Below are 27,722 nucleotides of genomic sequence, written 5' to 3' on the forward strand. Positions count from 1 at the left end.
GGGAAATGTAGTTCGGGACCGCGAAGTCGCGGCCCCATTCCGATTCTTCGCAGTACCTGGTTGCACTCCCTGAGGAGATCAAGGGAGGCTGCTCTCGCCAGACCCCCGGCTGGTGCTCCTGCGCAGGGCTGCGCACCTTTCAATGCCGCCGTTGGTTTTCTCACTAATGGCAAACGGGCAGGTTAGTCCCACCCGGGTGAGCCGCGGGGGCGTCTGGGAAGCGTTGCCCTGCGTCTAGCGGACCGAAGCATTTTGTGGCTCTCAGTCGCCGCCAGCTGTGACCTCAGGGGCGCCCCTATCCTAACCCGCGCCGAGAGTGCGGCCTGGGGCGTGGACTCGGGGCCTGAGTCCGCGCGCGGGCTCGGGGGTGAGTCCTCGGGGACTCTGCGCAGGGAGGGAGCGGGGCCTGCGGGGCCGGGGCCGGCCGTTCCCTGAGGCCGTGGGTGTGGCGTGAAGTGCCTGGAATTTGCTGGACATTTGGCTGGCTGAGTGTGGCCTTGGGATCGTGCCTGCAAACGCTTTTTGGGGATGTGCTTTTCCGTTTTATGTTTCAGTATGAACATGGGCGCCACCGTCCGTGACAGGAACGAGAAACTCCGTGAATGAAGGTAGGGTTGGGTTGTGTGTGTAAATGTGTGACACTGCATCGCTGTAGGCCCAACACTGCAATACCTACTTTTAATTGTATATTCTTATGTTAACAATGTCGTTTTGTGTGCGTATTCAATTTTCTCTCCTTGCTCCCCAATCCCTTGCCCAAAATCGCAAAACACGGAAAAGTTCAGAGAACAAAAATCGTTCATACGTCTACCAGCCATGGAGGCACTGTCACAATTTACTCATCTTTATTTTCGAATCTATATGCATGTATTCGTATGTTCTTATATAGGTGCGTAATGACGTAAAGTTGTAAATGCACTATACATACAGTTCTGCAATCTTTTTTAAATTTTTATAAAGATTTATTTATTTATTTGAAAGAGTTACACAGAGAGAGGAGAGGCAGAGAGAAAGAGAGAGACAGGTCTTCCATCCGTTGGTTCACTCCCCAATTGGCCACCATGGCCGGAGCTGCACGAATCGGAAGTCAGGAGCCAGGAGCTTCTTCCGGGTCTCCCACATAGGTGCAGGAGCCCAAGGACTAGGGCCATCTTGTACTGCTTTCCCAGGCCATAGCAGAGAACTGGATCAGAAGTGGAGCAGCCAGGTCTCGAACTGGCGCCCATATGGGATGCCTGCGCTTCAGGCCAGGGCATTAACCCACTGCACCACAACGCTGGCTCCCAGGCATTCTTTCTTTTTAACAATGTGTGATTAATAAGTTTTCATTTGAAAAATTACACATCTGTGTCATGGTTTAAAAGTTTTTTTGTAGTGTACATTTTAATGCATTTGCTCCTATTGATGGTAATTTGGGTCTGCCAGATTTCTTGCATTTATAAATGGGGGTTTAGCAGCAACTATTTGGTACATGCTACAATGTACTCTTTTCTTAAAAAAAGATTTATTTACTTGTGAGGCAGAGCTACAGAGAGGAAGAGGGAGAGACAGAGAGAGGGGGATCTTCCACCCACTGGTTCACACCCCAAGTGCCTGCAACAGCTGGAGCTGGGCCTATACGAAGCCAGGAGCCAGGAGCTTCCTTTGGGTCTCCCAGGTGGGTGCAGGGGCCCAAGCAGTTGGGCCATCTTCTGCTTTCCCGGGCCATAGCAGAGAGCTGGATTGGAAGTGGAACAGCTGGGACTAGAACTGGTGCCCGTATGGGATGCCAGTTCAGCAGGCAGATACTTAACACACTATGCCACAGCTGAAAGGAGAAATCAGCAAAGGAAACTGGAAAGGACTAGTTAAAAAGATTGAGGACAACTAGATGAGGGTGGTATCCAGGAATCCAAGGGAAGAAGGTGTTTTAATGAGAACTGTCAGGTGCTATTGATAGGCCAAGTAAATGAGGCCTGAGAATTTAGTCATTGATGTTCCGGAAAGCAGTTTCATTGGAGTATGAGGCTAAAGAGAAAACTGAAGAACAAAAATTGGAAATATCAAGTCCAGATAACTTTTACCCCCAAGATTTATTTATTTGAGAGAAAGAGGGGCCGGTGCCGTGGCGCAGTAGGTTAATCCTCCGCCTGGAGCGCCAGCATCCCATAAGGGCGCCGGTTTTAGTCCCGGCTGCTCCTCTTCCAATCCAGCTCTCTGCTACAGCCTGGGAAAGCAGTAGAAGATGGCCCAAGTCCTTTGGCCCCTGCACCCATGTGGGAGACCCGGAAGAAGCTCCTGGCTCCTGGCTTTGGAGCAGTGCAGCTCCGACTGTTGCGGCCATCGGGGAGTGAACCAATGGATGTAAGACCTTTCTGTCTCTCCCTCTCACCGTCTGTAACTCTCTCAAATAAATAAAATAAAATAAAAATTAAAAAAAAGAGAGAGGGACATGCACACACATTCTCTCTCTCGCTCTCTCACTCTCGCTCTCTCGCTCTCTCTCTCTCCCATCTACTGATTCACTCCCCAGATGATCACAACAGCTAGGTCTGGAGCAGGCCAAAGCCAGGAACCAGGAGCTCCATCTGGTCTTCCACATGGGTGGCAGAGGCCCAAGTACTTGAGCCATGAGTTGCTGCCTTTCCCTGCATGTTAGCAGGAAGCTGGATTGAAAGCTGGGCAGCTGGAACTTGAACCAGTTCTGTAATACAGGGTTGGAAGCAGTAGCTTAATGCACTGTACCACAGTTTAGATAATTCCTGAAGTATTTTTTCTTAAATGGAAGAAGTGAAAGGAGTGATAGTTGGAGTTAAGAGCTATATGTTCACTCTTTATATGTTAATTAAAATGATCTGATAGACAAATTTGATGATACAGCAAAGAAAAGAGAGTAATACCATAAACGTGTCTTTAAGTAGCCAGAGCAAACAGGATCTAATAATAGAGTTTGCCTTAGTTTGGAGCATGACCGTAATAGCAGCAGGAGAGAAAGAAGTACCTGGCTCAGATACAGGTAGATGGACTGATGTGTTAGTGAGAGCTTATAACACTTCTCTTCTGATTGCTTCAATTTTATATTGAAGTAGGAAGCAAGAGACTTGGCTGAGAGTGAGGTTGGTAGAGGAAGGTTGAGGGTTTGAGGAATGAGAAAAAAAAATCGCTTAAGAGAGTGTAACAGAACACAGAGAAATATGATTTTCAAGGAAGTAGTGAAGAACCACTTAACGTTAGTATTCATGAATTTAGAGTGAGCCTATTCCACATAGCTGTGTGATTTCTTTTCTGCGGTGTTCATCTGTATAATTGTACCCACAGGGGAGAAGTTGGACTTAGTGCGTGTATTGGTTTCATAAAGCAAATTAGAAAAATGTCAAACAGAGGCGAAAGTCGTCTGAGTTAGCAAGATTTGATTATGTTGTTTGCCCATGGATTTAAGAATTGGTTATGTTGTTTGACTATGGATTTTAGGACAGATAACTAGAAAAGAGAGGATAGCAAGGGGTCAGGGACAGTGAAAAATTGGTAGATTCAAGGAACGGAAGTTCCTGATGGGGTTGAAGGACTACTGATGGAGAGATAGAAGGGTATTTTTCTCTTTGGTTGTCAAATATTTTAAAAATAGAACAGGTCTTGCTATTATGTTTTTAGGAAACATGGATAATTATTAGCTAGACCCATTGTTTCATTGGAGTTATAAAGTAGTTGTATTTGAATTCTGTCATTTCTTCTTCATTAATGAGCTGAAATATTTGTCTAAAGAAAAAAAATTCCCATAAGTGTTTTGTTACCCAACCAGGGTACAATTTGTACAAGAAAGACAGAATAAATAGATCACTGTCCTTTAGAAGTTTTTGGACTTTTGAATCGTTCTCAACATCTCCTGATGAGTTATTATTAACCTTATATATTTACATATATATGATTTTAACATAGTTGATGTGTTTTTGGCTGGCGCCATGGCTCAATAGGCTAATCCTCCGCCTTGCGGCGCCGGCACACCAGGTTCTAGTCCCGGTCGGGGCACCAGATTCTGTTCCGGTTGCCCCTCTTCCAGTCCAGCTCTCTGCTATGGCCCCGGAGTGCAGTGGAGGATGGCCCAGGTCCTTGGGCCCTGCACCCGAATGGGAGACCAGGAGGAGCACCTGGCTCCTGGCTTCGGATCAGTGCGATGTGCCGGCTGCAGCGTGCTGGCCGCGGCAGCCATTGGAGGGTGAACCAACGGCAAAAGGAAGACCTTTCTCTCTCTCTCTCTCTCTCTCTCACTGTCTACTCTGCCTGTCAAAAAAAAAAAAAAAAACAAAAACAAAAACAAAAACAAAAAAAAAAACACATAGTTGATGTGTTTTAAACCATTGCAATTACTTTTCTTTTGAAGCCCAAATGTTCCCATCTTTGGCCACCTTTTTTTTTTTTTGAAAGGTAGAGTTAGAGAGAGAGAGAGAGAAAGGTCTTCCATCTGCTGGTTCACTCCCCAGGTGGCTTTAATGGCCAGAGTTGTGCCAATCCAAAGCCAGGAGCCAAGAGGTTCTTTCAGGTCTGCCACACGGGTGCAGGGGCCCTAGCACTTGGGCTATCTTCTATTGCTTTCCCAGGCAGTAGCAGAGAGCTGGATGGGAAGTGGAGCAGCCATGTCTTGAACTGGTGCCCATTTGCGATGATGGTGCTGCAGGCAGTGGCTTAACCCACTATGCCACAGTGCTGGCCCCTTGGCCACCTTTTTAAAATGGTTTCTGAATCCTTTTATCACATCCCTAGTAGTTTTTAATGGCATCCTACATTTCTGGTCTTACAAGAACTCCAAGTACCATTTTTTTTTTTTTGACAGGCAGAGTGGACAGTGAGAGAGAGAGACAGAGAGAAAGGTCTTCCTTTGTCGTTGGTTTACTCTCCAATGGCCGCTGCAGCCAGCGCGCTGCAGCCGGCACACCGCGCTGATCCGATAGCAGGAGCCAGGTACTTATCCTGGTCTCCCATGGGGTTCAGGGCCCAAGGACTTGGGCCATCCTCCGCTGCACTCCCTGGCCACAGCAGAGAGCTGGCCTGGAAGAGGGGCAACCGGGACAGAATCCGGCGCCCCGACCAGGACTAGAACCTGGTGTGCGGCGCCGCAAGGCAGAGGATTAGCCTAGTGAGCCACGGCGCCAGCCCCAAATACCATTTTGTACATGCCCTTGGCATGAGATCTGTCCTTTCAGTATGATACCCTGATTCCTTTAAGTGGGAAATGATATTTTGAAACCATAATTACGGTGCTTGCTCTTATTGTGATCACTGTTTTATTGTTTCTATAGGGTATGTGTGTGTGTGTGTGTGTGCATAAAGAACTAGAAAATATTTTATTAACAGATTCACTAAGATTTAATTCATATACAATGCATTTAATCCACTTAAAGTATACAGTTCTGGGCCAGTGCTGTGGCACAGTGGGTTAAAACCCCAGCGTGCAGTGCCAGCATCCTATATGGGTGCAGGTTCAAGTCCCGGCTGCTCCTCTTCCGATCCAGCTCTCTGCTATGGCCTGGGAAAGCAATGAAAGATGGCTTTAAGTGCTTGGGCACTTAAATAATATGTAGGCTTTTTGTGTGTATGATTTTTTGAAAGATTTATTTATTTGAAAGGCAGAGTAGGGGGAGATGGGGGGGTCTTCCATCCACTGGTTCACTTCCCAAATGGCTGTAATGGCTGGAGAAACCAGGAGCCTAGAGTTTCTTTCGTGTCTCCCACATGAGTGGAGGGGCCCAAGGATTGGGGCCATCTTCTGCCACTTTCCCACGCACATTAGAAGGGAGCTGGATTGGAAGTGGAGCAGCTGGGGCTTGAACCAGAGCCCATATAGGATGCCAGCCCTGCAGGCATTGGTTTTACCTGCTACACCACAGTGCTGGCCTCAATATGTAGACTCTTAACTCACTTCTTTCACTTTGCATGTTTTCTTTTTCTTTTACTTTTTTTTTTTTTTTTTTTTTTTGACAGGCAGAGTGGACAGTGAAAGAGAGAGACAGAGAGAAAGGTCTTCCCTTTTGTCATTGGTTCACCCTCCAATGGCCGCCGTGGCCGGCACGCTGCGGCCGGTGCACCACAGCCGGCACACCATGCTGATCTGAAGGCAGGAGCCAGGTGCTTCTCCTGGTCTCCCATGGGGTGCAGGGCCCAAGCACTTGGGCCATCCTCCACTGCCTTCCTGGGCCACAGCAGAGAGCTGGCCTGGAAGAGGGGCAACCGGGACAGAACCCGGCACCCCAACTGGGACTAGAACCCGGTGTGCTGGCACCGCAAGGCGGAGGATTAGCCTAGTGAGCCGCGGCACTGGCTGCATGTTTTCAAGGTTAATTCATATTATAGTAGCAAATGCATTCTTAACAAAGTAGTAATCACGAGTTCATACTGCTATGTCCAAAGTTAAAAATGTGGAATTACAGGATTTTAATCTTTGTTTTTATTTTTGTATCTTTTATTTGCTCATCTATCCATCCATCTATGTATCTACACATAAATAAAATAGTTTCAAAGTAACATTCTCGGGGCTGCCACTGCAGTTCACTTGGTTAATCCTCCGCCTGCGGTGCCGGCATCCCATATGGGTGCCGGGTTCTAGTCCCAGTTGCTCCTCTTCCAGGCCAGCTCTCTGCTGTGGCCTGGGAGTGCAGCGGAGGATGGCCCAAGTGCTTGGGCCCTGCACCCCATGGGAGACCAGGAGGAAGCACCTGGCTCCTGGCTTCGGATCGGCATAGTTCCGGCCATAGCGGCCATTTTGGGGGGTGAACCAATGGAAGAAAGACCTTTCTCTCTGTCTCCCTCTCTTTCACTGTCTAACTCTATCTGTCAAATAAAAATAAATAAATAAATAAAATTTAAAAAAAATAACATTCTCAGTACTTACAATCTTTCTACTATAAATATTTTAACATTTCTTTATAAATGTATTTGTTGCTAGGATATAATCCTTCTAGGAAAGTAAGGTTAAAAAAATCATTGTGTTTTGAAGTAGCTAGAAGGAATTCTCTCAGTATGGTTAAACCAGAAAGTTGATATATGCTTAGGTTCATTTGTGTTATTTTGCTTTTGATTTTTAGGCAGAGCTTTTAATAATTAATTGAATTTTATAATTATGTGAAACATTTACCTGGTTGGAAAATCAAATACACAAAACAAAGTACAGCAAATTATATGCAGAAAATGTATATAAAACATAGAGAAATCTTGTTTTCATCCCGTCTGCAGATTGTTCTAAAATTGTTAGTTTTTTCACGTTTCTTTCCTTTTTTAATATATGCAAATATATATAACATAGTAGCTTACTATCCATGTTTACTTAAACAATAATGAGGGCAGGCATTGTAGTGCAGTAGGTGGGCTGCTTGGGACACCCACATCCCATATCAGAGTGACTGGTTTGAATCACGGCTTCTCTGTACCATCCATGTTCTTTTTCTTCTTCTTTTTTATTTGACAGAGTTATAGACAGTGAGAGAGAGAAAGAGAAAGAGAGAAACGTCTTCCTTCCGTTGGTTCACTCCCCAAATGGCCGCTACGGCTGGCGCTGCACCGGTCTGAAGCCAGGAGCCAGGTGCTTCCTCCTGGTCTCCCATGTGGGCGCAGGGACCCAAGCACTTGGGCCATCCTCCACTGCCTTCCCGGGCCACAGCAGAGAGCTGGACTGGAAGAGGAGCAACCGGGACTGGAACCCGGTGCCCAAATGGGATGCCGGCGCCACAGGCGGAGGATTAACCAAGTGAGCCACGGCGCTGGCCCCTATCCATGCTCTTTGATTTTTTTCATTTCATTCTTTCCAGGTCTTTCATTTTAACTAGATTTGAGCGTTAGCTTGAGAACCTTTCAAACCTTGTGATTGGAATTTTATTAATTTCATAGATAACTTTGAGAAAACTTGCATCTTTAATTTGCTAACTTTTCCGATTTTTAAGTGTGACATTAACTTAGGATTCCTTTTATTAACTTTAATAAGTTGAGCAGATTTTCTTGATTAGGGTCTTATACAGTTTTTATTGGAATTATTCTGTGTGTTTTAGAGTTTTTTCACTTTTGTGAATTTTGAATGCATTAGGTAAAATGTCACACAGATCACCTGTCTGGTTTAAGTCATCCTTCCCCTGGTTAAGCATTTGATTACATCTCAGAGTTCCTGTAAGATTGATTTTTTTTTTTTTTTGACAGGCAGAGTGGACAGTGAGAGAGAGACAGAGAGAGAAAGGTCTTCCTTTGCCGTTGGTTCACCCTCCAATGGCCGCCGCGGCCGGCGCACCGCGCTGATCCGATGGCAGGAGCCAGGAGCCAGGTGCTTTTCCTGGTCTCCCATGGGGTGCAGGGCCCAAGCACCTGGGCCATCCTCCACTGCCTTCCCTGGCCACAGCAGAGGGCTGGCCTGGAAGAGGGGCAACCGGGACAGAATCCGGCGCCCCGACCGGGACTAGAACCCGGTGTGCCGGCGCCGCTAGGCGGAGGATTAGCCTACTGAGCCGCGGCGCCGGCCTGATTTTTTTTTTTTTTTTGAAAGGCAGAGTGGACAGTGAGAGAGAGAGACAGAGAGAAAGGTCTTCCTTTGCCGTTGGTTCACCCTCCAATGGCCGCCGCGGCCAGCGCGCTGCGGCCGGCGCACCGCGCTGATCCGATGGCAGGAGCCAGGAGCCAGGTGCTTTTCCTGGTCTCCCATGGGGTGCAGAGCCCAAGCACCTGGGCCATCCTCCACTGCACTCCCTGGCCACAGCAGAGGGCTGGCCTGGAAGAGGGGCAACCGGGACAGAATCCGGCGCCCCAACCGGGACTAGAACCCGGTGTGCCGGCGCCGCTAGGCGGAGGATTAGCCTAGTGAGCCGCGGCGCCGGCCCCTGTAAGATTGATTTTAACACATTTTTTTTTTGTTTGTTTCTAAGAACAGATCTCTAGAGTTCATTTTTCTGTTTTCTCTGGTGTTATCCTCATTCCTTACTTTTAACCTGAGTGTTTATGATAAAGTGCATTTCTTGTAGATATATATATAATTAAATATACTTTTTAAAATCCATTCTGAGCACAGTAGTTTAATTGGTATGTTTAGACCATTTACTCTTATTTATAGATAAATTAATATCTACCATACCATTCTCCTAACAAATATTTGTTTCCTTTGATCTTTTTTTTTTTTTGCCTTTGTCTGATTTTCTGGTTTTCATTGAACATTTTATCATTTTTTATTATCTCCTCTTTTGCTGTATCATTTATATTTCTTTAATTTTAGGGTTACCTGAAAGTTTTCAACATATTTTTAAAATGTGTTTATTTTACTTGAGAATAAGTTACAGTGAGACAGAGAGACCCCTCGTCCCCAAATCCCTGCAGTAGCTACGGCTGTCTCAGGCTGAAGCCAAGAGCCATGAAATCAATCCAGGCCTCCCACATGGGTGGCAAGGACTCAACTGCTTGAACCATCATCAGCTGCCAGTCCTTAACAGAAAGCTGGAATAGAGAATGGAGCTGGGAAACAAAGTCAGGCAGTCCAGTATGGGATGTGGGCATCCTGAGCAGAGGTTTAACCACTGCCCCAAACACCTTTCTCTTGAATATAGTATTTTTAGTCTAAGTTGACTTTCAAAAAATGCTATACTGCTTCACATGGAATATAGGGACCTTACAGCAGAGTGTTCTTAATTTCTCCCTCTTATCCCCTAGGACATTTCTGGCATTCATTTTACTTTACTCATGTGTGGTAATCACCCAATACATTGTTATCATCATTGCTTTAATTTTTTATAAAAATATTTATTTGAAAGGTAGAGTGGGAGCCAGCTGTGGCATAGTGGGTAAGGCCAATGCCTGCAGTGCTGGCATCCCATATGGGCGCCGGCTGGAGTCCCGGCTGCTCCACTTCTGATCCAACTCTCTGCTATGGCCTGGGAAAGCAGTAGAAGATGGCCCAAGTCCTTGGGCCCCTGCACCCATATGGGAGACCTGAAAGAAACTCCTGGCTCCTGGCTTCAGATAGGTGCAGCTGCAGCCGTTGGGGCCAACTGGGGAGTGAACCAGCAGATGGAAGACCTCTCTTTCTTTCTCTCTCTCACTCTCACTCTCTCTGCCTCTCTGTCACTCTGCCTTTCAAATAAATAAGTAAAATCTTAAAAGAAAGGCAGAGTGACAGAGAAAGATAGAAAAATTCTTCCATCCGCTAGTTTGCTCCCCAAATGCTTGCAACAGCTAGGACTAGGCTAGGCCAAGGCCAGAAGCCTGAACTCTGTCCAGGTCTCCCCTGTGGGTAGCAGGAACCTAAGTACTTGGGCCATCGTCTGTTATCTTCCAGGAGTATTGACAGGCAGCTGAATTAGAAGTACAGAGAAGCCATGACTCAAACCAGTCACTCCAATATGGGATGAGGGCATCCTAAGCAGCCTACCTACTACAGTAGAATGCCTGCCCTCATTATTGTTGAAGTAAACATTCATCTTTTAGATCAGTTAAGAATAAAAGAACCAAAAGACTTTACTTTCATTAGTCCTGCTCTGATGCTTCTACTTTATTTTCCTTCCAAGTTTCTACCTGCATCATTTTTTTTTTTCTCCTTAAAGAACCTTTTGACATTTCTTGCAAGGTAGTTCTGCTGGCGATAAATTTCCTTCAGTTTCAGTATGATGTCCTTTTTTTTTTTTTTTTTTTTTTTTAAAGGATTTATTTGAAAGTGAGTTACAAAGAGAGAGAAGGAGAGGCAGAGAGAGAGGAAGAGAGGTCTTCCATCCACTGGTTCACTCCCCAGTTGGCCACAACAGCCACAGCTGCGCTGATCTGAAGCCAGGCACCAGGAGCTTCTTCCAGGTCTCCCATATGGGTGCAGGGGCCCAAGGAGTTGGGCCATCTTCTACTGCTTTCCCAGGCCATAGCAGAGAGTTGGATCAGAAGTAGAGCAGGCCGGCGCCGCGGCTCACTAGGCTAATCCTCCGCCTAGCGGCGCCGGCACACCGGGTTCTAGTCCCGGTTGGGGCGCCGGATTCTGTCCCGGTTGCCCCTCTTCCAGGCCAGCTCTCTGCTGTGGCCAGGGAGTGCAGTGGAGGATGGCCCAGGTGCTTGGGCCCTGCAGCCCATGGGAGACCAGGAAAAGCACCTGGCTCCTGGCTCCTGCCATCGGATCAGCGCAGTGCGCCGGCCGCGCTGCGGCCATTGGAGGGTGAACCAACGGCAAAGGAAGACCTTTCTCTCTGTCTCTCTCTCTCTCACTGTCCACTCTGCCTGTCAAAAAGAAAAAAAAAAAAAGTAGAGCAGCTGGGACTCAAACCAGTGCCCCTATGGGATGCTGGTGCTGCAGGCAGCAGCTTTACCTGCTACGCCACAGCGCTGGCCTCGACAGTATCACTTTAAAAAAATTTTTTATTAATATAAAGAGAACAGATTTCATGCATTCCATAGATAGTGTTAATAGTATCTCTTATACATTCCTGGCAAGAATACAAAATGGTATAGCCACTTTGGAAAACAGTTTGGGTTTTTTTTTAAAAGCCAAATATGCACTAACCGTATTACTTAGCAATCCCAATTCTAAGTATTTATTCAAGTAAAGTGAAGACTTACATTCACACATCAATCTTTCCGAGAATGTTTATAGCTGCTTTTTAAAAGGACAACCAAATGTCTTTCAAAAAGTAAAGGAATTAACTCTGGTACATCTACAAAATTGAATTCTACGCAGTAGTAAAAAGATATGAACTATTGATTCATACAACATAGATAAAGCTTAAATAGTAATTTAAAAATTTTATTATATGAGGGAAGCTAGACCTAAAGCCTATATTTTTTTATTTTTTAAAAAAGATTTTATTTATTTATTTGAGAGATAGAGTTACAGACAGTGAGAGGGAGAGACAGAGAGAGAGGTCTTCCATCTGTGGTTCATTCCCCAAATGGCTGCAACAGCTGGAGCTGACCTGATCCAAAGCTGGGAGCCAGGAGCTTCCTCCAGGTCTCCCACGTGGGTACAGGGGCCCAAGAGTCTGGGCCATCTTCTTCTGCTTTCCCAGGCCATAGCAGAGAGCGGCATCAGAAGTGGAACAACCAGATCTTGAACCGGTGCCCGTATGGGATGCTGGTTGTCGCAGGTGGAGGATTAACCTACTGAGCCACAGCGCCGGCCCCTAAAGCCTACATATTATATGATTCCATTCACACAACACCCTGGAAAAGGAAAAACTCAGAGGAAAGAAAACATACCAGTAGTTTCCAGGGATTGTGTGTGGGGAATGCATTAAGTATAAAGGAGAAACACCCTAGAGGTTTAGGAGTGATGGAGATGCAGTTGTTTGACATTGCATTTGTCAAAACCATAAAATATTCCAAAACAAACAGTGAATTTTACTGTATGCAAGCTTTTAATAATTCACGCCAGGTAGAGGTGGAACCAGGATGGAATGTAGAACATGACAGATTGTACATACAATTATATGATAACATCACTGAAGGTGGTAGGGAGAAAAGGGGATGACCTAAGTATTTTGTAAAACAGTGTTTTGTTTTGTTTTTCTTTTTCAAATAGAAGGTTTTTATTGTGTCTTTAAAATATTTAAAAGGCCTTAGGGATCATCTGCCATCTAGTTTCTTAGGGATCATCTGTCCAAAGGTGGACAACTTTTTAATCTTTTCTACCAGCTTTACCAGCTCGCTGAACCATTCCTTTATTAGAGCCATAGATACTATCCAAAATATCCTGATGCATTTGTTTTTAACGGTTGTAGGTTGCTGAATCAAAGCAGCTGAAGTTCAATGTCATTTCTTTCAATAATTAATCTTTCTGGGCTTGGGGTACTGAATAAGCAAGGCCTGGATTCACCTGAACCCTGAGGATATGTTTTTCACCCAATGAACTTCAGATTTCAGCAGAAACTCATTCTCTTAAACAATGATGTTGATGGAGAGATGAGTATATCTAGATCTCTTCTTGTAACAGAAGTCCAGTATAATACCCTTGATCACATTCTACATATGACTACAGCAGTGTGAACCATATCCAGTTCCTTTCTATGTACCCACCATTTGTCATTTGTCAACGTGGAGCTGCTTTTTCTTTTCAGGGAGGCTGAGTTCTATGTTGACATGATTGAAGTCCCTCCATGGGGTTCTTCTGGGCCCCTTCACGGTAACTGCTTGTCCCTTCAGAATTGATGTTAACATTTTCTGGAGTTTTGACAATCTGCTTGCTAAGAATAGGATTCATTCATAAACAAATATTGATTTGTGTTTTTACATGAGATAGTGTGCCCCTGGTTTTATTTAATTAATTTTTGTTTTATTTGTGAGACAGAGACTGATAGCTTCCACCCGCTGGATCACTTCCCAAACGCCTGCAACATCTATGGCTGGGCCAGGCTGAAGCTAGGGGCCTGTAACTCAATCTAGATGTCTCACATGAGCGGCCAGGACCTGAATACTTGAACCAGCATCACCTGCTCTCCCACAGGTACACATTAGCAGCAAGCTGGAATCAAAAGAGGAGACAGGACTTGAACCCAGTCCTCCTGATAGGAGATCCCAAGTGGCCCTAGTCCCCTCACAAAATGCCCACCCCTGTGCCCTAGTTTTAGAAGAGTAGTGAACTTGTTCAGAGTTGAGGTAAAGTGGAGGAAGGGAGATGGATGAGAAGAAAATTAAAGGATATTGCAGTATAGCATTGGTGGGATCAAGAACCAACCTGAGAAAATTCATGTATCTCCCCTGGAATATGAAAACATGTCACCTCACTTTATTACTTCTCCCTGTTGAAACATTCAAATTTTAACACCAAACCTGTCTTGTACTTAGAATTATTATTAGTTTTGGCTGAATCTAATTGTGGCTTAAACAACCAAAGCTTTTATTGTTTCACTTAACAAGAGGACTAAAAGTAGATTCCAGACTATTTCAGTGCTTCCCTGTCATCAAAATGTGGTGCTTTCTGTCTTTCGAACCATCATCTTTTTTTTTTTTAAGATTTATTTATTTATTTATGTGAAAGGTAGAGTTACAAAGAGAGAGAATGAGATCTTCCGTCTGCTGGTTCCCTCCCCAGGTGACCACAATGAAAGGAGCTGGGCTGATCTGAAGCCAGGAGCAGGAGCTTCATCTGGGTCTCCCACATGGGTGCAGGGGCCCAAGGACTTGGGGCATCTTCTGATGCTTTCCCAGGCACTTAGCAGGGAGCTGGATCACTGGTTTGGAAGTGGAGCAGCCGGGACTCAGACCCATGCCCATATGGGATGCTGGGATTGCAGGCAGTGGTTTTACCTGCTATGTGACAGTGCCAGGCTCCTTGATCCATCCTCTTTAACTAATCACTATTTATTCATATAATTGTCACCTCAGGTTACAAAGTCAGTTGCTAAATATCCAGGCATTGTAGCCATATCTAAGTCAAGAAGAAGAAATTGAGCTTTATTCTAATGCCTATCATTTATTTTTAAACCAGAGAACAGAAATTTTTTATAACCTTTCCCCATAGTAGACATCTTATTGACTCCTATTGACCAGTATTCTGTCACAAAATAACTCTTAGCTGCAAAGAATACTGAGAAAGAAGCTGGAAAAGAGAATGAGATTCTCTTTATTGACAATCACAATTCACCCCACTTTGATACAACAGAGGTATATTGCCACTTGGATACAATAGAGGTTTCATTTTCAGTGAATAAGGTGGAAACAGTGGCTGTTTTAGTGTCTAATTAATAGTGTCTGCCATATCTGGTCTCTCAAACATGCTGGTTCTGCATCCTTAGCAAGATGTAAAATTTTTCTAGCAATTTCACAGTACTGCAGCAGCTGCTTAGAAACCATCGTGTCTGGCGCCACGGCTCAATAGGGTAATCCTCTGCCTGCGGCGCCAGCACACTGGGTTCTAGTCCCGGTCAGGGCACCGGATTCTGTCCCGGTTGCCCCTCTTCCAGGCCAGCTCTCTGCTGTGGCCAGGGAGTGCAGTGGAGGATGGCCCAGGTGCTTGGGCCCTGCACCCCATGGGAGACCAGGAGAAGCACCTGGCTCCTGGCTTCAGATCAGCGCGGTGCCCCTGCCGCAGCGGCCATTGTGGGCTGAACCAACAGAAAAGGAAGACCTTTCTCTCTGTCTTTCTCTCTCTCACTGTCCACTCTGCCTGTCAAAAACAAACAAACAAACAAACAAAAAACATCGTATGCCGCTGTCCTCTTAAAGGTTGCTGATGGCTCTGAGAAAGCAGAACTCTGGGAGGGGAGACAGTGTTTATTAGTGGCAGAGGGAGGATTAGAAGGCAAATCTCTTTGCTCCTAGCAAATCTCTACTTTTTCTCACTATAATTCATGTAGCCTAAAGTTTATTGTTTTTAAAAGATTTATTTATTTGAAAGTCAGAGTTACACAGAGAGAGAAGGAGAGGCAGAGAGAGAGAGAGAGAGAGAGAGAGAGAGAGGTGTCTTCCATCCGTTGGTTCACTCCCCAGGTGGCCACACACAGCTGGAGCTGTGCTGATCCAAATCCAGGAGCCAGGAGTTTCTTCTGGGTCTCCCAAGAGGTGCAGGGGCCCAAGGACCTGGGCCATCTTCTACTGCTTTCCCAGGCCATAACAGAGAGCTGGATTGGAAGTGGAGCAGCCGGGATTCAAACCAGCATCCATATGGGGTGCCGGCACTGCAGGCGGCATCTTTACCCACTATGCCACAGCACAGGCCCCTAAAGTTTTCTTTAAAAGACTCTTTAGGAGGAAACTTTAATGAATGACAAAATCAATGAAATGAATAGCAGCAATAACAAAAGGAGCTGGACATAAAATAAGAGGAAAACTTTCCCGAATCAAATTAAATCTGCGAAATAGGTTGCATGAGGGGAGACATCTGTGTTTGTCCTTCTACATTGTAGTATTACTTGAACCTATTGCAAGTATATATTTTTTAATTGAATTTGTATTTTTTGGCAAAACTATTTGAATTTTTAAAAAACTACTTAATTATTTGAAAGGCAGAGTTACCGAGAGGCAGAGGCAGAAAGAGAGAGAGAGAGAGAAAGTCTTCCATGCGCTGGTTCACTCCCTCGGTGGCCACAATGGCCAGAGTTAAACCAAACGAAAGCCAGAAGCCAGGAGTTTCTTCTGGGTCTCCTACGTGGGTTCAGGGGCCCAAGCACTTGGGCCGTCTTCTAATGCTTTCCTAGGCCATAACAGAGAGCTAGACGGGAAGTGGAGCAGCTGGGATTCGAACCGGCACCCATATGGGATACTGGCACTGCAGGCAGCAGCTTTACCTGCTATACCACAGTGTTGGCCCCTCCAATTTTCTAATAATGTGCTTATCCTACCATGATTTAGTACTTTTCAGTTTTAGGGTTTTTTTCTATTAAAAATAAAGAGTTCACTCTTTTACCATCACTGTCTCTGATACATATTACTAAGCACATACCAACTTTTCATTCCTTCCTCAAAATCTAATTATCAGACTTTTTGTTAAATTCCTGTTTAATTCCTACTTAATTATTCCTTTTTTAAATGTCTTAGTACACTATCTTACGTATTTTGTCAGTTTCCTAACTTTCTTGGGTATATGTTTTCATGAAGCAGTACACGTGTGTTCTCTGATACAGAGCTATTAATAGTTATGGGGCATCTCCCACGTACATGCTCCTGTCCTATCTGCCCTGTGGCTAAGTTCTGCATGATCACATCAGTCCTCTTCGCACTTACGAGGCCTTCTATGATGTGAATATTTGGTTGTCATCTTTTCACCATTTTAACAAAATACCCAAAGCAGGCTAATTTATAAAAAAAAAAAAAAAAGAGGTTTATCTTGGCCCATAGTTCTGAAGGCCAGGATTTGTTTGTTCAGCAGGCCCTGTTTGTTCAGCCTCTGATGATGGATTCTTTCTGGCAGTATCCCTAGATAGCACAGGGCATCACATGGCAAGAGACAGGAACACACATATCTGACTATATCTTTACTGTGTCTCTTTTTTTAATATTTATTTTATTTATTTGAAAGGCAGAATTACAGAGAGGAGGGGAGAGACAGAGTGAGAGATCTTCCATTTGCTGGCTCAGTCCTCAAATGGTCTCAACAACCAGGGCTAAGCCAGGCCTAAGCCAGGAGCCAGGAGCTTCTTCTGGGTTTCCCGCATGGGTGCAGGGGCCCAAGCACCTGGGACATACTCTGCTGCTTTCCCAGGTGCTTTAACACAGAGCTGGATCAGAAGTGGAACAGCTGAGACTTGAACTGGTGCCCATATGGCATGCTGGCGCTGCAGGCAGCAGCTTAACCCACTACACCACAGCACCAGCCCCTGACTATAGCTTTTTAAAAACAATTGTATGTATGTATGTGTTTACTTATGAAGGCAGAGAGAGAAGGGCAGAGAGAGAGAGAGAGGGACACACACACACACACACACACTTCCATCTGTTCACTGCTCAAATGGTCACAAAAAGCCGGGGCTGGGCCAGGTTGAAGCTAGGAGATGAGAACTCCATCTGGGTCTCCCACATGAATAATGAGAACTCGGGTTCTTGATCCATCATCCACTGCTTCCCAGGTGTGTTAGCAGGGAGGTGGATTGGAAGTAGAGTAGCTAGGATTCAAACTAGCAGCTCTGATAGGGGATGTGGGCCTCCCAAGCAGCAATTTAACCTGCTGTACCACAATGCCTACCCCTTGACTATGTCCATTTCTGTATTTCTTATAAAGCCACTAGGATTCAGTCTTGGGGACTCCTTTCCAATGCCTATTCCAAATTAATCACTTCCCATGGGTCCCACCTCTAAACATTGTACTTGGACTTAGTGCCATTAACATGAAACTTTGGAGATAACTCTTGAGTTCAAGAGGATAAAAGTTCAAACTATAGTGGTATTGGTATTTTTGGCCTTTCAGATGGATCCAAGTAACATTTTGCCACAAAGTGACCTTTAATCTACCTGTTGGTGCAGATTTCTGAAACCTGAAACCACAAGACAAACCCTTTCTAATGACTCACTCTCTTCCCCAGCTCTACCTCCCCAGGCTCTGTACTTTCCTGGAAAGAAGAGGAAATGACTGAATCCCAGGTAAATATGAAATAGTCTTTGGTTCTTATCTTATTCTATTATGCAACTTCAGGGCACTGCCGTGATCCATACAGTAATTAGACAGGCAGAGGAAGTAGAATTGGAAGATTAAAAAGTAGGAAGGAGTTAAAATGTAGTTTATGAAATACATCCATTTGGAGAAACTAAAATTGGACTTCAAATTTGAATTTCATTTTTTATGTAAGAAATTTATAGTTTTCATTGTATTTCAGTTTAAAAATAAACATTTTCTATCAGGAATAAGCTTATCATTGGCATCTAAAACAATTGAAATATTACAATGTAACTTCTTATAATTGTAAACCTGGATTTTTTTGTTGATTTCTTTTCATTAAGGATAAAACAAAGACTATCTGTCGAAATAGCCTAACATTGGAAAGAATGCAAATTAACATCAATAGAAAATTATCCCTTTTTTTAAAAAAATAATTATTTGAAAGGCAATTACAGAGAGGTAGAGAGAGAGAGAGAGAGAGAGAGAGAGAGAGAGGTCTTCCACCCACTGGTTCATGCCCCAAATGGCTGCAAGGCCAAGGATGGGCCAAGCCTGGGTCAAGCCAAAGCCCTGAGCCCACAGCTTCTTCTGGCTCACCCACGTGGGTATGGCAGGGGCCCAAGCACTTGGGCCATCTTCTGCTGCTTTCCCAGTCACATTAACAGAGAGCTGTATAGGAAGTGGAGCAGCTAGGACATGAAATGGCACTCATATGGGATGCCAGCATTGCAGGTGGTGACTCTACCTGCTACACCACAACACTAGTCCTTGACACTTTGCTGTTGTCTTCTGGATATGCTTGTTTCAAATACCATGATCTTCAGTGAGAAAGAATTCTGAGTTCCCATCAGTACAACAGCTCTATCTTAATTCTTTTTTTTTTTTTTTTTTTGAGAGGCAGAGTGGACAGTGAGAGAGAGAGAGACAGAGAGAAAGGTCTTCCTTTGCCGTTGGTTCACCCTCCAATGGCCACCACGGCCGGTGCGCTGTGGCCGGCGCACCGCGCTGATCCGATGGCAGGAGCCAGGTACTTATCCTGGTCTCCCATGGGGTGCAGGGCCCAAGCACCTGGGCCATTCTATTCTCCACTGCACTCCCTGGCCACAGCAGAGAGCTGGCCTGGAAGAGGGGCAACCAGGACAGAATCCGGTGCCCCGACCGGGACTAGAACCCAGTGTGCCGGCGCCGCAAGGCGGAGGATTAGCCTAGTGAGCCGCAGCGCTGACGAATTCTTTTTCTTAATGAGTGTTTATCCTCTTAGGACAGGGATGGGGAAACTTTTTTTTATAAGCAGAGAGAGGGGCTGGCACTGTGGTGCAGCAGGTTAACACCCTGACCTGAAGCGCCAGCATCCCATATGGGCACCAGTTCGAGACCTGGCTGCTCCACTTCCGATCCAGCTCTCTGCTATGGCCTGGGAAAGCAGTAGAAGATGGCCCAAGTCCTTGGGCCCTTTCACCCACGTGGGAAACCTGGAAGAAGCTCCTGGCTCCTGACTTTGGATCAGCGCAGCTCCGGCCGTTGCGGCCAATTGGGGAGTGAACCATCGGATGGAAGACCTCTCTCTCTGCCTCTCCTCTCTCTGTGTAACTCTGACTTTCAAATAAATAAATAAATCTTTAAAAAAAAAAAGAAGCAGAGATTTGGATATTTATAACATAATTCATGGGCCATATAAAATTATCATCTTAAAAATTAGCCTGCTACCGATTTATTGAATTTTGAGTCCTGCCTTTGGTTGCCTTGGTAGGGCCAGACCAAATGATTTTGCAGGCTTTATATGGTCTGTGGGCCAGATGTTTTCCACCTGTTTTAGGACCTAAAAATAAATTTTTAAAAATATTAGCTCTGAGTTATCTCTTAGAATCCTTCTATCTCATCTAATCTTCAGTAGAAATTGCCTAAAAGGTAGGAATTATGAATTGCTCCCTTTTTTTTCTGTTTTGTTGAAATTTTTTTTTCTTGTGTTCATATTCTTTGGGCCATTTCAGTTTTGAACTAGGAAAGGTACATTAGATTTATGTATTCAGTTTACATGGCTCCTTTCAGAAACTCATCCTATAGCTTTCTTCATGTTATTTTTTCATAGTTGCAGTTATAATAATATTTCTGATCATTGAAAAATAAATCTTTTTATCAGGACATCTTTTCTATCTGTGGCCCTCATTTTTAAGTATACATAAGCTCCTCAAGCAGTCTGATCCCATTTTTCATGGCTGCCGGCACATATTATAAAGGTTAATCAGCAAATCTTTATTTTCAACAGATTGCTCTTGATCTCATGACTATGTGTCCAACTGCTAAATCAGTGAATATCTCCAACTGGGTGACCTACTATACCTCATTTCACCTTTTATTCTCTTCTTGTTTTGGCCTCCATCCAAATCCTTCTTCAAATTTTTCCTGCCTTTGAAATCTAATGAGGGGCTGGCGCCATGGCTCACTAGGGTAATCCTCCACCTTGCAGCGCCGGCACACCGGGTTCTAGTCCTGGTCGGGGTGCCGGATTCTGTCCCGGTTGCCCCTCTTCCAGGCCAGCTCTCTGCTGTGGCCAGGGAGTGCAGTGGAGGATGGCCCAAGTACTTGGGCCCTGCACCCCATGGGAGACCAGGATAAGTACCTGGCTCCTGCCATAGGATCAGCGCGGTGCGCTGGCCGCAGTGCACCGGCCGTGGTGGCCATTGGAGGGTGAACCAACGGCAAAGGAAGACCTTTCTCTCTGTCTCTCTCTCTCTCTGTCCACTCTGCCTGTCAAAATAAATAAATAAATAAATAAAAATAAAAAAATGAAATCTAATGAGGCTCCAAATCAATTAACTTGAATATAATTTTATTTTTCCATTTCTTTTACACTCAATATAAATTGATACCCAAGATCTTTTCTTTATTTCGTGATAGTTATTCAAGATATGTGCTTTCTGAATCAGTGAATGAACATAAACTGACAGGGTGTTGCTAATATGGGGGGGGGTTCTTTCAGAAAATAATAAAGCCAGGTAAAGTTATTTTTAATATCTCCCTCAAATTCTATCAGAACAAGGTTCAACACGTTGTGTCCACATCACCCAAAATGAATGGCTTCAGATTGAGTAGGAGTGTGTTGTTACAGGGAACAGTGACATTCAAAGATGTGGCTATTGACTTCACCCAGGAGGAATGGAAGCAGCTGGATCCCACTCAGAGGAATCTCTACCGGAACGTGATGCTAGAGAACTATAACAACTTAATCACAGTGGGTAAGAGTGGTTTACTGTGTAACTCGAACTCTGTGTATAAAGTATCTCCTCCCTCACCCAGTGTTCTCAAAGCAATGGCACTTTTAACCGTTAGAGTGAGCTTGGCTTTGAGAACCCTGTGTTTGTGTCTGTCCGTGCTGCAGCTTTCCGAGCGAAAGGCCATCCTTAACTGGGTTTCAGGAAGCAGCATTCCCAGAAGCCACGTCTTCTTGTCCTTCGGAAAGCCCAGCTTCCCTGGGCCGGCTCGTTTCTTGGCTGCTTCTTTGTTTTTAGTATCTATGCCCACACGGATGCCATTTCCTTTTGACAGGCTACCCATTCACCAAACCTGATGTGATTTTCAAGTTGGAACAAGAAGAAGAACCATGGGTGGTAGAGGAAGAGGCGCTAAGGAGACACTGTCCAGGTTAGTGAGGCGGGGTCAGTACCATGACAGTGGTTAATCAATGAAATGTTCTAAAAGCATATTTAAAAAAAGTTCTATAGACTATTTGATTGAACTCTTCATAAACCTAAGGTGTCATTTCTAAATACCATTCCTAACTTCCTCAGGACTTAGAGGTCTGTTTGGCCTTCTTACTTGTATGTTAGGTACCAACCTTTCTGAATTAACTTTCAACCTTACTTTGATTATTATTCTGGTACTAGCATCTTCAGTATCTTTGCTGATTTTTACATATATAAAATAATCCTTTTCTTTTGCATACAGAAGTTAACAGGTTTGCAGTTGTACAAATAAACCTGTTGACGTTATAGTCCTTTCATTCTCTTCTTCCTTCCATTCTAAACCACTTAGCATCATATCTATACCCATACTATACTTTCCACTGCATTTTTAGCTTTTCTTCACATACTTTAGTAATGATTACCACCCTTTTACTTAAAGTTTTAAAGTCGGTGCTGATTTTGTTAGCATCTATCTTCAGCTATATTTATTATGTATGTGTGCATAGACATATGTATATGCCTGTGATGTGTGTATATTACATATGATTATACATATACATATATGAGGGTACTTAAAATTCATGAAAATGGAATTACAAGATTTTTTAAAAAGACTTATTTATTATTTATTTTAAAGGCAGAGTTACAGTGAGAGGGAGGGAGAGATAGATAGAAAGAATCTTCCATCTGCTGGTTCACTCCCCAAATGGCTGCAACAGTTGGGGCTGTGTCATACTGAAGCTAGGAGCCTGGAGCTTCTTCTGGGTCTCCCAGAAAGGTGCAGAGGCTCAAACACTTGGGCCATCTTCCACCGCCTTCTCAGACACATTAGGAAGGAGCTGGATTGGAAGTAGAGCAGCTGGTCTCGAACTGGCACCCATGATGGCATCACTGGCAGCAGCTTAACCTGGTATGCCATGATACTGGCCCCAAGATGTTTATTTGTATGAATAAAAATTTTGAAATCCATGCTTAATTTTTTATATATGCATTTTCCATTTTGGAAGATGTCTTGTATACATGGTTTGTCCTACATTGGTATTACTTTCTTAGGAAGATGATTTGCATGTGTTTCTAGTAAGTACTAAGAGGCACTATCAATTGAGAGCCTTCTTTGAAGACTCTGGCATTTTGTGGGAGCTTCAGTTGAGTTTTTCTTATTACTGGCCCAAAGCTTATACTTCCATCAGCAGGGCTTTTGTTTGCCAGGACACTCACTTCAGACCCATCCTCCAGCTTATTTCTAACTGTCTCTCCTAAATCTAGTTTTAGCTAGTAGTATTTCTTTTGTTCATTTTCTTCTGTGAGATTTATGCTACTTCTCGCAGCCTAGTGATGCACCAGGATGTCTATTTTATCCATAATATTGTTTTACAATGTAAAGAAACTGTCCCAAAATTCTAATTGTAAAAATATTTTTGTTTTAGAAGTCTGCTTATATAGTATTGTTCATTTTAGTGGTAGTTTTATTTTTCCCTTCTAATTATTTGCTTGGCTTTACTGAGTAAGTTTTTTTTTTTTTTTTTTATCTCTTTCTGTTTTCTTGTTTCTTCCTCATGCATTTATATTTTGAGCTCTTGATTCACAGGTAATTTTTTCATTAAAATTTTTTTAACTTAAGGTAACACATTTAGTCAAGATTATCATCTATATTAAAAATTTTAGTTTGTATTTTTGTGTATCATGTTTCTTTTTCTTTTGTGATAGTTTTCTATAGATTTGATTGCAGCTCATTCTATTTTTGATCAATAATAGTTTTTCTTTGCCTACTACTACAAGAAAGATAATGTTGGAGAAGGAAAATGAGTGCTCTGATCTAGTACTGGGGTCAGCAAATTATGCCATAGAGGCCTGCCACTGGTTTTGTAAAGTTTTATTGGAACACAGCTACACTCAATCATTTCTGTCTTTTATATATAACTGCTTTTACATTATAATACCAAAGTTAAATAGTTTTGACAAAGACCATATGGCTCACAAATCCTAAAATATTTACTGATACTTTTAAGAAAAGTTTTTCAACCCTTAATTTATAGAAAGGCATCCCTACTTCATGCTGAAGTCCTGTATTCTTCATGTGTTTAAGTAAGTTTAGGCTTTATTTCCTGCAGCTACAAGTCTGAATCTTACATCCCCTCTAAGATAACTCAACTCTAAATCTTACACCCATACCCTAACAGACTTCTTAAAAACATAGTATGTCAGAATGTGTTCTTGTTGTCTTGGCTTCTTTGATGTATCTCGTCATGAATTTACACTCTCAAATCTCAATATTGTACTTACAACACTGATTGGTTTGTTACTTCTGACCTTCAAGATGTGGTATTTATTTTGACACTCAACTGCTTTTGTTGGTCCAGTATCAGCATGAACTGTCTTCTTGGAATCCTTCTTCCCCATTTCATTCTCCACTATATGTGTCAATACCAACCCATTTACTATAATTGGAGTTACACCTGCCTTCTTGGATCATACTCCTTACTTGTAGAGAGGAAAATGTACTAGCAACTTTTTGTATTGCACCATCTTGAAACAGGGAGCCTTTCCTATCATATTTGCATTTTGGTCTTGCCCTTGGAATTCTCTTCCTCTTCTGCTTGGATAATACCATGATGATCTTACCTTCTCCCTCAACATCTTTTGCTTAATTCTGCTTCCCGCTTCCCCGGTAACTGAGGTGACCTAAGAGCTTCACATTCTGCTTTCTTTTCTACATTTATAACCTGCAAACAAATTTCTGCCTTTACGGGACAACTTCACAACTTCACGGGACGTTTTCCCTCACTTCATTCTCCGTCTGGCAGATAGGGAGAAAACATCTCCGTTTGCCATAGGAGGTAAGCAGCACCAGAGGACGGTCTTTCCCTTCAGTATGTAGACTTTATTTTTCCTACCCTACATTTGATCTAGTTTCTTTTCTTTTTTTTTTGACCGGCAGAGTTAGACAGTGAGAGAGAGACAGAGAAAGAGGTCTTCCTTCTGTTGATTTCACCCCCTAAATGGTCGCTACGGCTGGCACGTTTCGCCGATCCGAAGCCAGGAGGCCAGGTGCTTCCTCCTGGTCTCCCATGCAGGTGCAGGGCCCAAGCACTTGGGCCATCCTCCACTGTCCTCCTGGGCCACAGCAGAGAGCTGGCCTGGAAGAGAGCAAATGGGACAGAATCATGCGCTCCAACTGGGACTAGAACCCGGGGTGCCAGCGCCACAGGTGGAGGATTAGCCAAGTGAGCTGCGGCGACAGCCGAGCTAGTTTCTTTTCATTGTACTTCTGCGACTGGTGTCCCTGAATGCAGAGCTTCTCCGTCTTCCTTTCTTTAGAAGCAGAGAATGGTATCCTATCCTCGCTAGGGTAGAGGAGTGATAGGCACCTCAGTGTACAATGCAGCCATCTGTTTGCCCTGTAGGTCCAATCAGTCCTCTTGTTGTTAGCCCCTCAATTCATGCCCATCTTTCATGGCATATGCTTTCTCTTATTCTTGAACCTTTCTTTAGTTATATTGTAGGAATTGATTTTACCCTTTGACCTCTTCTTCTGAGGCACCTGGGTTTCATCTTTCTAAATTCTTCTGTCAGGATACTCCTTTTTCTATTTGCTAAAATTATCTTTGTGTGTCATCCATTGTTCTCTCTTGTGGTCTTTGTTGATACCATTCTGTTTATCTCATTTTAGTGTGGCTTTGGGTAGAATCAAGGATATACTCATATATTTACTATACCATATTTAACCTCAATTTTCAGTTTTCCTTTTCTGCTCATTGTATTTCTCCCTATTCAATCAGCTTAGGTGGGGTCCTCCAGTTTTATGTGCCAATCCTTTCATCAAATAACTACCTTCCCATAGTTTGTTCTCATCATACTGATTAATACAGTGTCTAATACACTTTTATTTAACTTTATGAATATACAACACATGTTCATAGTACAAATATTTTAAAGTACAAAATGATACTGGAAAGTAATTCTTCTCATTTCCTCTTTACTCATATGGTGGTAACCCACAGAACCATTTCCTTTGAGGTATTACTTATATTTTCAAAAATGTATATTTAAAACACTCTTTAAAAATTTATGTATTGGGGCTGGTGCCATGGCTCGCTAGGCTAATCCTCCGCCTTGCAGTGCCAGCACACCGGGTTCTAGTCTCGGTCGGGGCGCCGGATTCTGTCCTGGTTGCCCCTCTTGCAGGCCAGCTCTCTGCTGTGGCCAGGGAGTGCAGTGGAGGATGGCCCAGGTGCTTGGGCCCTGCACCCCATGGGAGACCAGGACAATTACCTGGCTCCTGCCATCGGATCAGCGTGGTACGCCAGCCGCAGCAGTCACTGGAGGGTGAACCAACGGCAAAGGAAGATCTCTCTCTCTCTCTCTCTCTCTCTCTCTCTCTCTCCACTCTGCCTGTCAAAAAAAAAATTTTACTCTGAGATTCTTATAATAAATTTAACCCATTTTTTGTGGTTGTGGTTGGTGTGTTCTAATTTCAGTCACTCTCTTCTAAGGTTTTGGCTTACGTTTCATGGCTACTTTCAGTGCTCTCCCTTTTGCATGAGGAGTTACACTCTTGTTTCTGACTGATTTGTAACATCACACGCTGTCTTTAATTCTACCAGCTACTCTTGCACTGAAAAGCACTTGAACAGATATTTCTCTATTATCTCAGGTATTTACTCTGTCCTCTCATGTTTTTTCCTATTCTTTCTAGCACTACCCCTATATGTGAGAATATAGTCTGGAATAATTGAACAAAAACCACGTTATTTTTATCTTTAAAAGGTTGTTTTTAACAAAACAGGTTAAATTTTAATTTTTAACATTTGCAATGTCTTGTTTAAAAAAGATTTATTTATTTATTTGAGAGTCGGAGTTACACAGAGAAGAAGCAGAGGCAGGGAGAGAGAGGTCTTCCATCTGCTGGTTCGCTCCCCAGTTGGCCGCAACAGCCAGAGCTGTGCCAATCTGAAGCCAGGAGCCAAGAGCTTCTTACCAGTCTCCTGTCGCTGCCCCTCTTTGTGGAGGAACGACACAGGACCCTGCGCTGTTCTTTTGTCTGCTCGGCCCTCCCCGGGTTTGCTGCTGGTTCTTCCCGGGTTGGCTACCGTCCCTTCCACCTCTGTGGAAGGGCAGTTCCCCCTGCCACCTTCCCCACTTCCGCGGGGGAGCGGCACACCGCCGGCCGGCTCTCTCGGGGGCTGCACAGGTGCTCCTTCAGATAGATGTTCCTGGTGCATGTTGTCTCTCTCCTCCTTCATAGTCCTTTTCCGCCAATCCCAACTCTGCTACCCACACGCCGAGTACGCTGCTCTCCTCCAATCAGGAGCAGGTCCTACAGTTTATTGGTTGAACTGGAGGCAGCTGCGTAGAAGCTGTTTCTCCCTTCTCAGCGCCATATTGTGGGAGAGCAGATGCATAGAATAAGTCTTAATTCCAGTAACAGTCTAGTCCGAGTTGCTCCCCACAGTCTCCCATGCGGTGCAGTTTCTCAAGGGCTTGGGCCATCTTCTGCTTTCCCAGGCCACAGCAGAGGTGCTGGTTCCAGTCCCGGCTGCTCCACTGCCAATCCAGCTCTCTGCATGTTTCCATGTGGGAAACCCGGAGGAAGCTCCTATCTCCTGGCTTCGGATTGGAATAGCTCATTCTGTTGCGGCCAGTTGGGGAGTAAACCAGCAGATGGAAGACCTCTCTCTCTTTCTCTCTCTCTCTCTCCTTATCTTTCTATATAACTCTTTCAAATAAATAAATAAATCTTTAAAAAAAAAAAAAAGAGAGGAGCTGGATTGGAACCAGTGCCCGTATGGGAGGCCGGCACTGCAGGCAGCGGGTTTACTCAATACGCCACAGTGCCAGCCCCTACAGTGTCTTTATCTAGAGCAATTATCCAGGCTGGCACCGCGGCTCACCAGGCTAATCCTCCACCTAGCGGTGCCGGCACACCGGGTTCTAGTCCCGGTTGGGGCACCGGATTCTGTCCCAGTTGCCCCTCTTCCAGGCCAGCTCTCTGCTGTGGCCCGGGAGTGCAGTGGAGGATGGCCCAAGTGCTTGGGCCCTGC

At 44.2% G+C, this 27,722-nt stretch overlaps 1 protein-coding gene across 4 annotated transcripts; it reads left to right on the top strand.

Annotated features, from left to right (window-relative positions):
- On the top strand, positions 1 to 26,134 carry LOC149120810 (zinc finger protein 569-like). 4 transcript variants are annotated; one of them, XM_089319317.1, is made up of 6 exons: positions 1 to 181; positions 555 to 608; positions 13,256 to 13,411; positions 17,925 to 17,982; positions 21,108 to 21,234; positions 21,545 to 26,134. In XM_089319317.1, exons 4-6 carry the CDS (start codon positions 17,968 to 17,970, stop codon positions 21,643 to 21,645), a joined length of 243 nt encoding a protein of 80 aa, XP_089175443.1. In that variant the 5' UTR covers positions 1 to 181; positions 555 to 608; positions 13,256 to 13,411; positions 17,925 to 17,967; the 3' UTR covers positions 21,646 to 26,134. The 4 variants fall into 4 exon arrangements, with proteins under 4 accessions (XP_089175443.1, XP_089175446.1, XP_089175444.1 ...); XM_089319318.1 differs by having other exon boundaries at positions 23 to 367; XM_089319320.1 differs by lacking the exon at positions 13,256 to 13,411.
- Positions 26,135 to 27,722: the final 1,588 nt, after the last annotated feature.

The sequence above is a fragment of the Oryctolagus cuniculus genome, chromosome 18 (genome assembly GCF_051225735.1).
Source record: "Oryctolagus cuniculus isolate XC-2025 breed Fujian yellow rabbit chromosome 18, ASM5122573v1, whole genome shotgun sequence".
In the NCBI taxonomy this organism is placed as follows: domain Eukaryota; kingdom Metazoa; phylum Chordata; class Mammalia; order Lagomorpha; family Leporidae; genus Oryctolagus; species Oryctolagus cuniculus.

Bases quoted from the DNA above. Each gene is read 5' to 3' on its own strand.
- LOC149120810 (XM_089319317.1), top strand. The intron at 21,235-21,544 runs GTAAGAGTGGTT...TCCTTTTGACAG, and splicing joins TAACAACTTAATCACAGTGG to GCTACCCATTCACCAAACCT.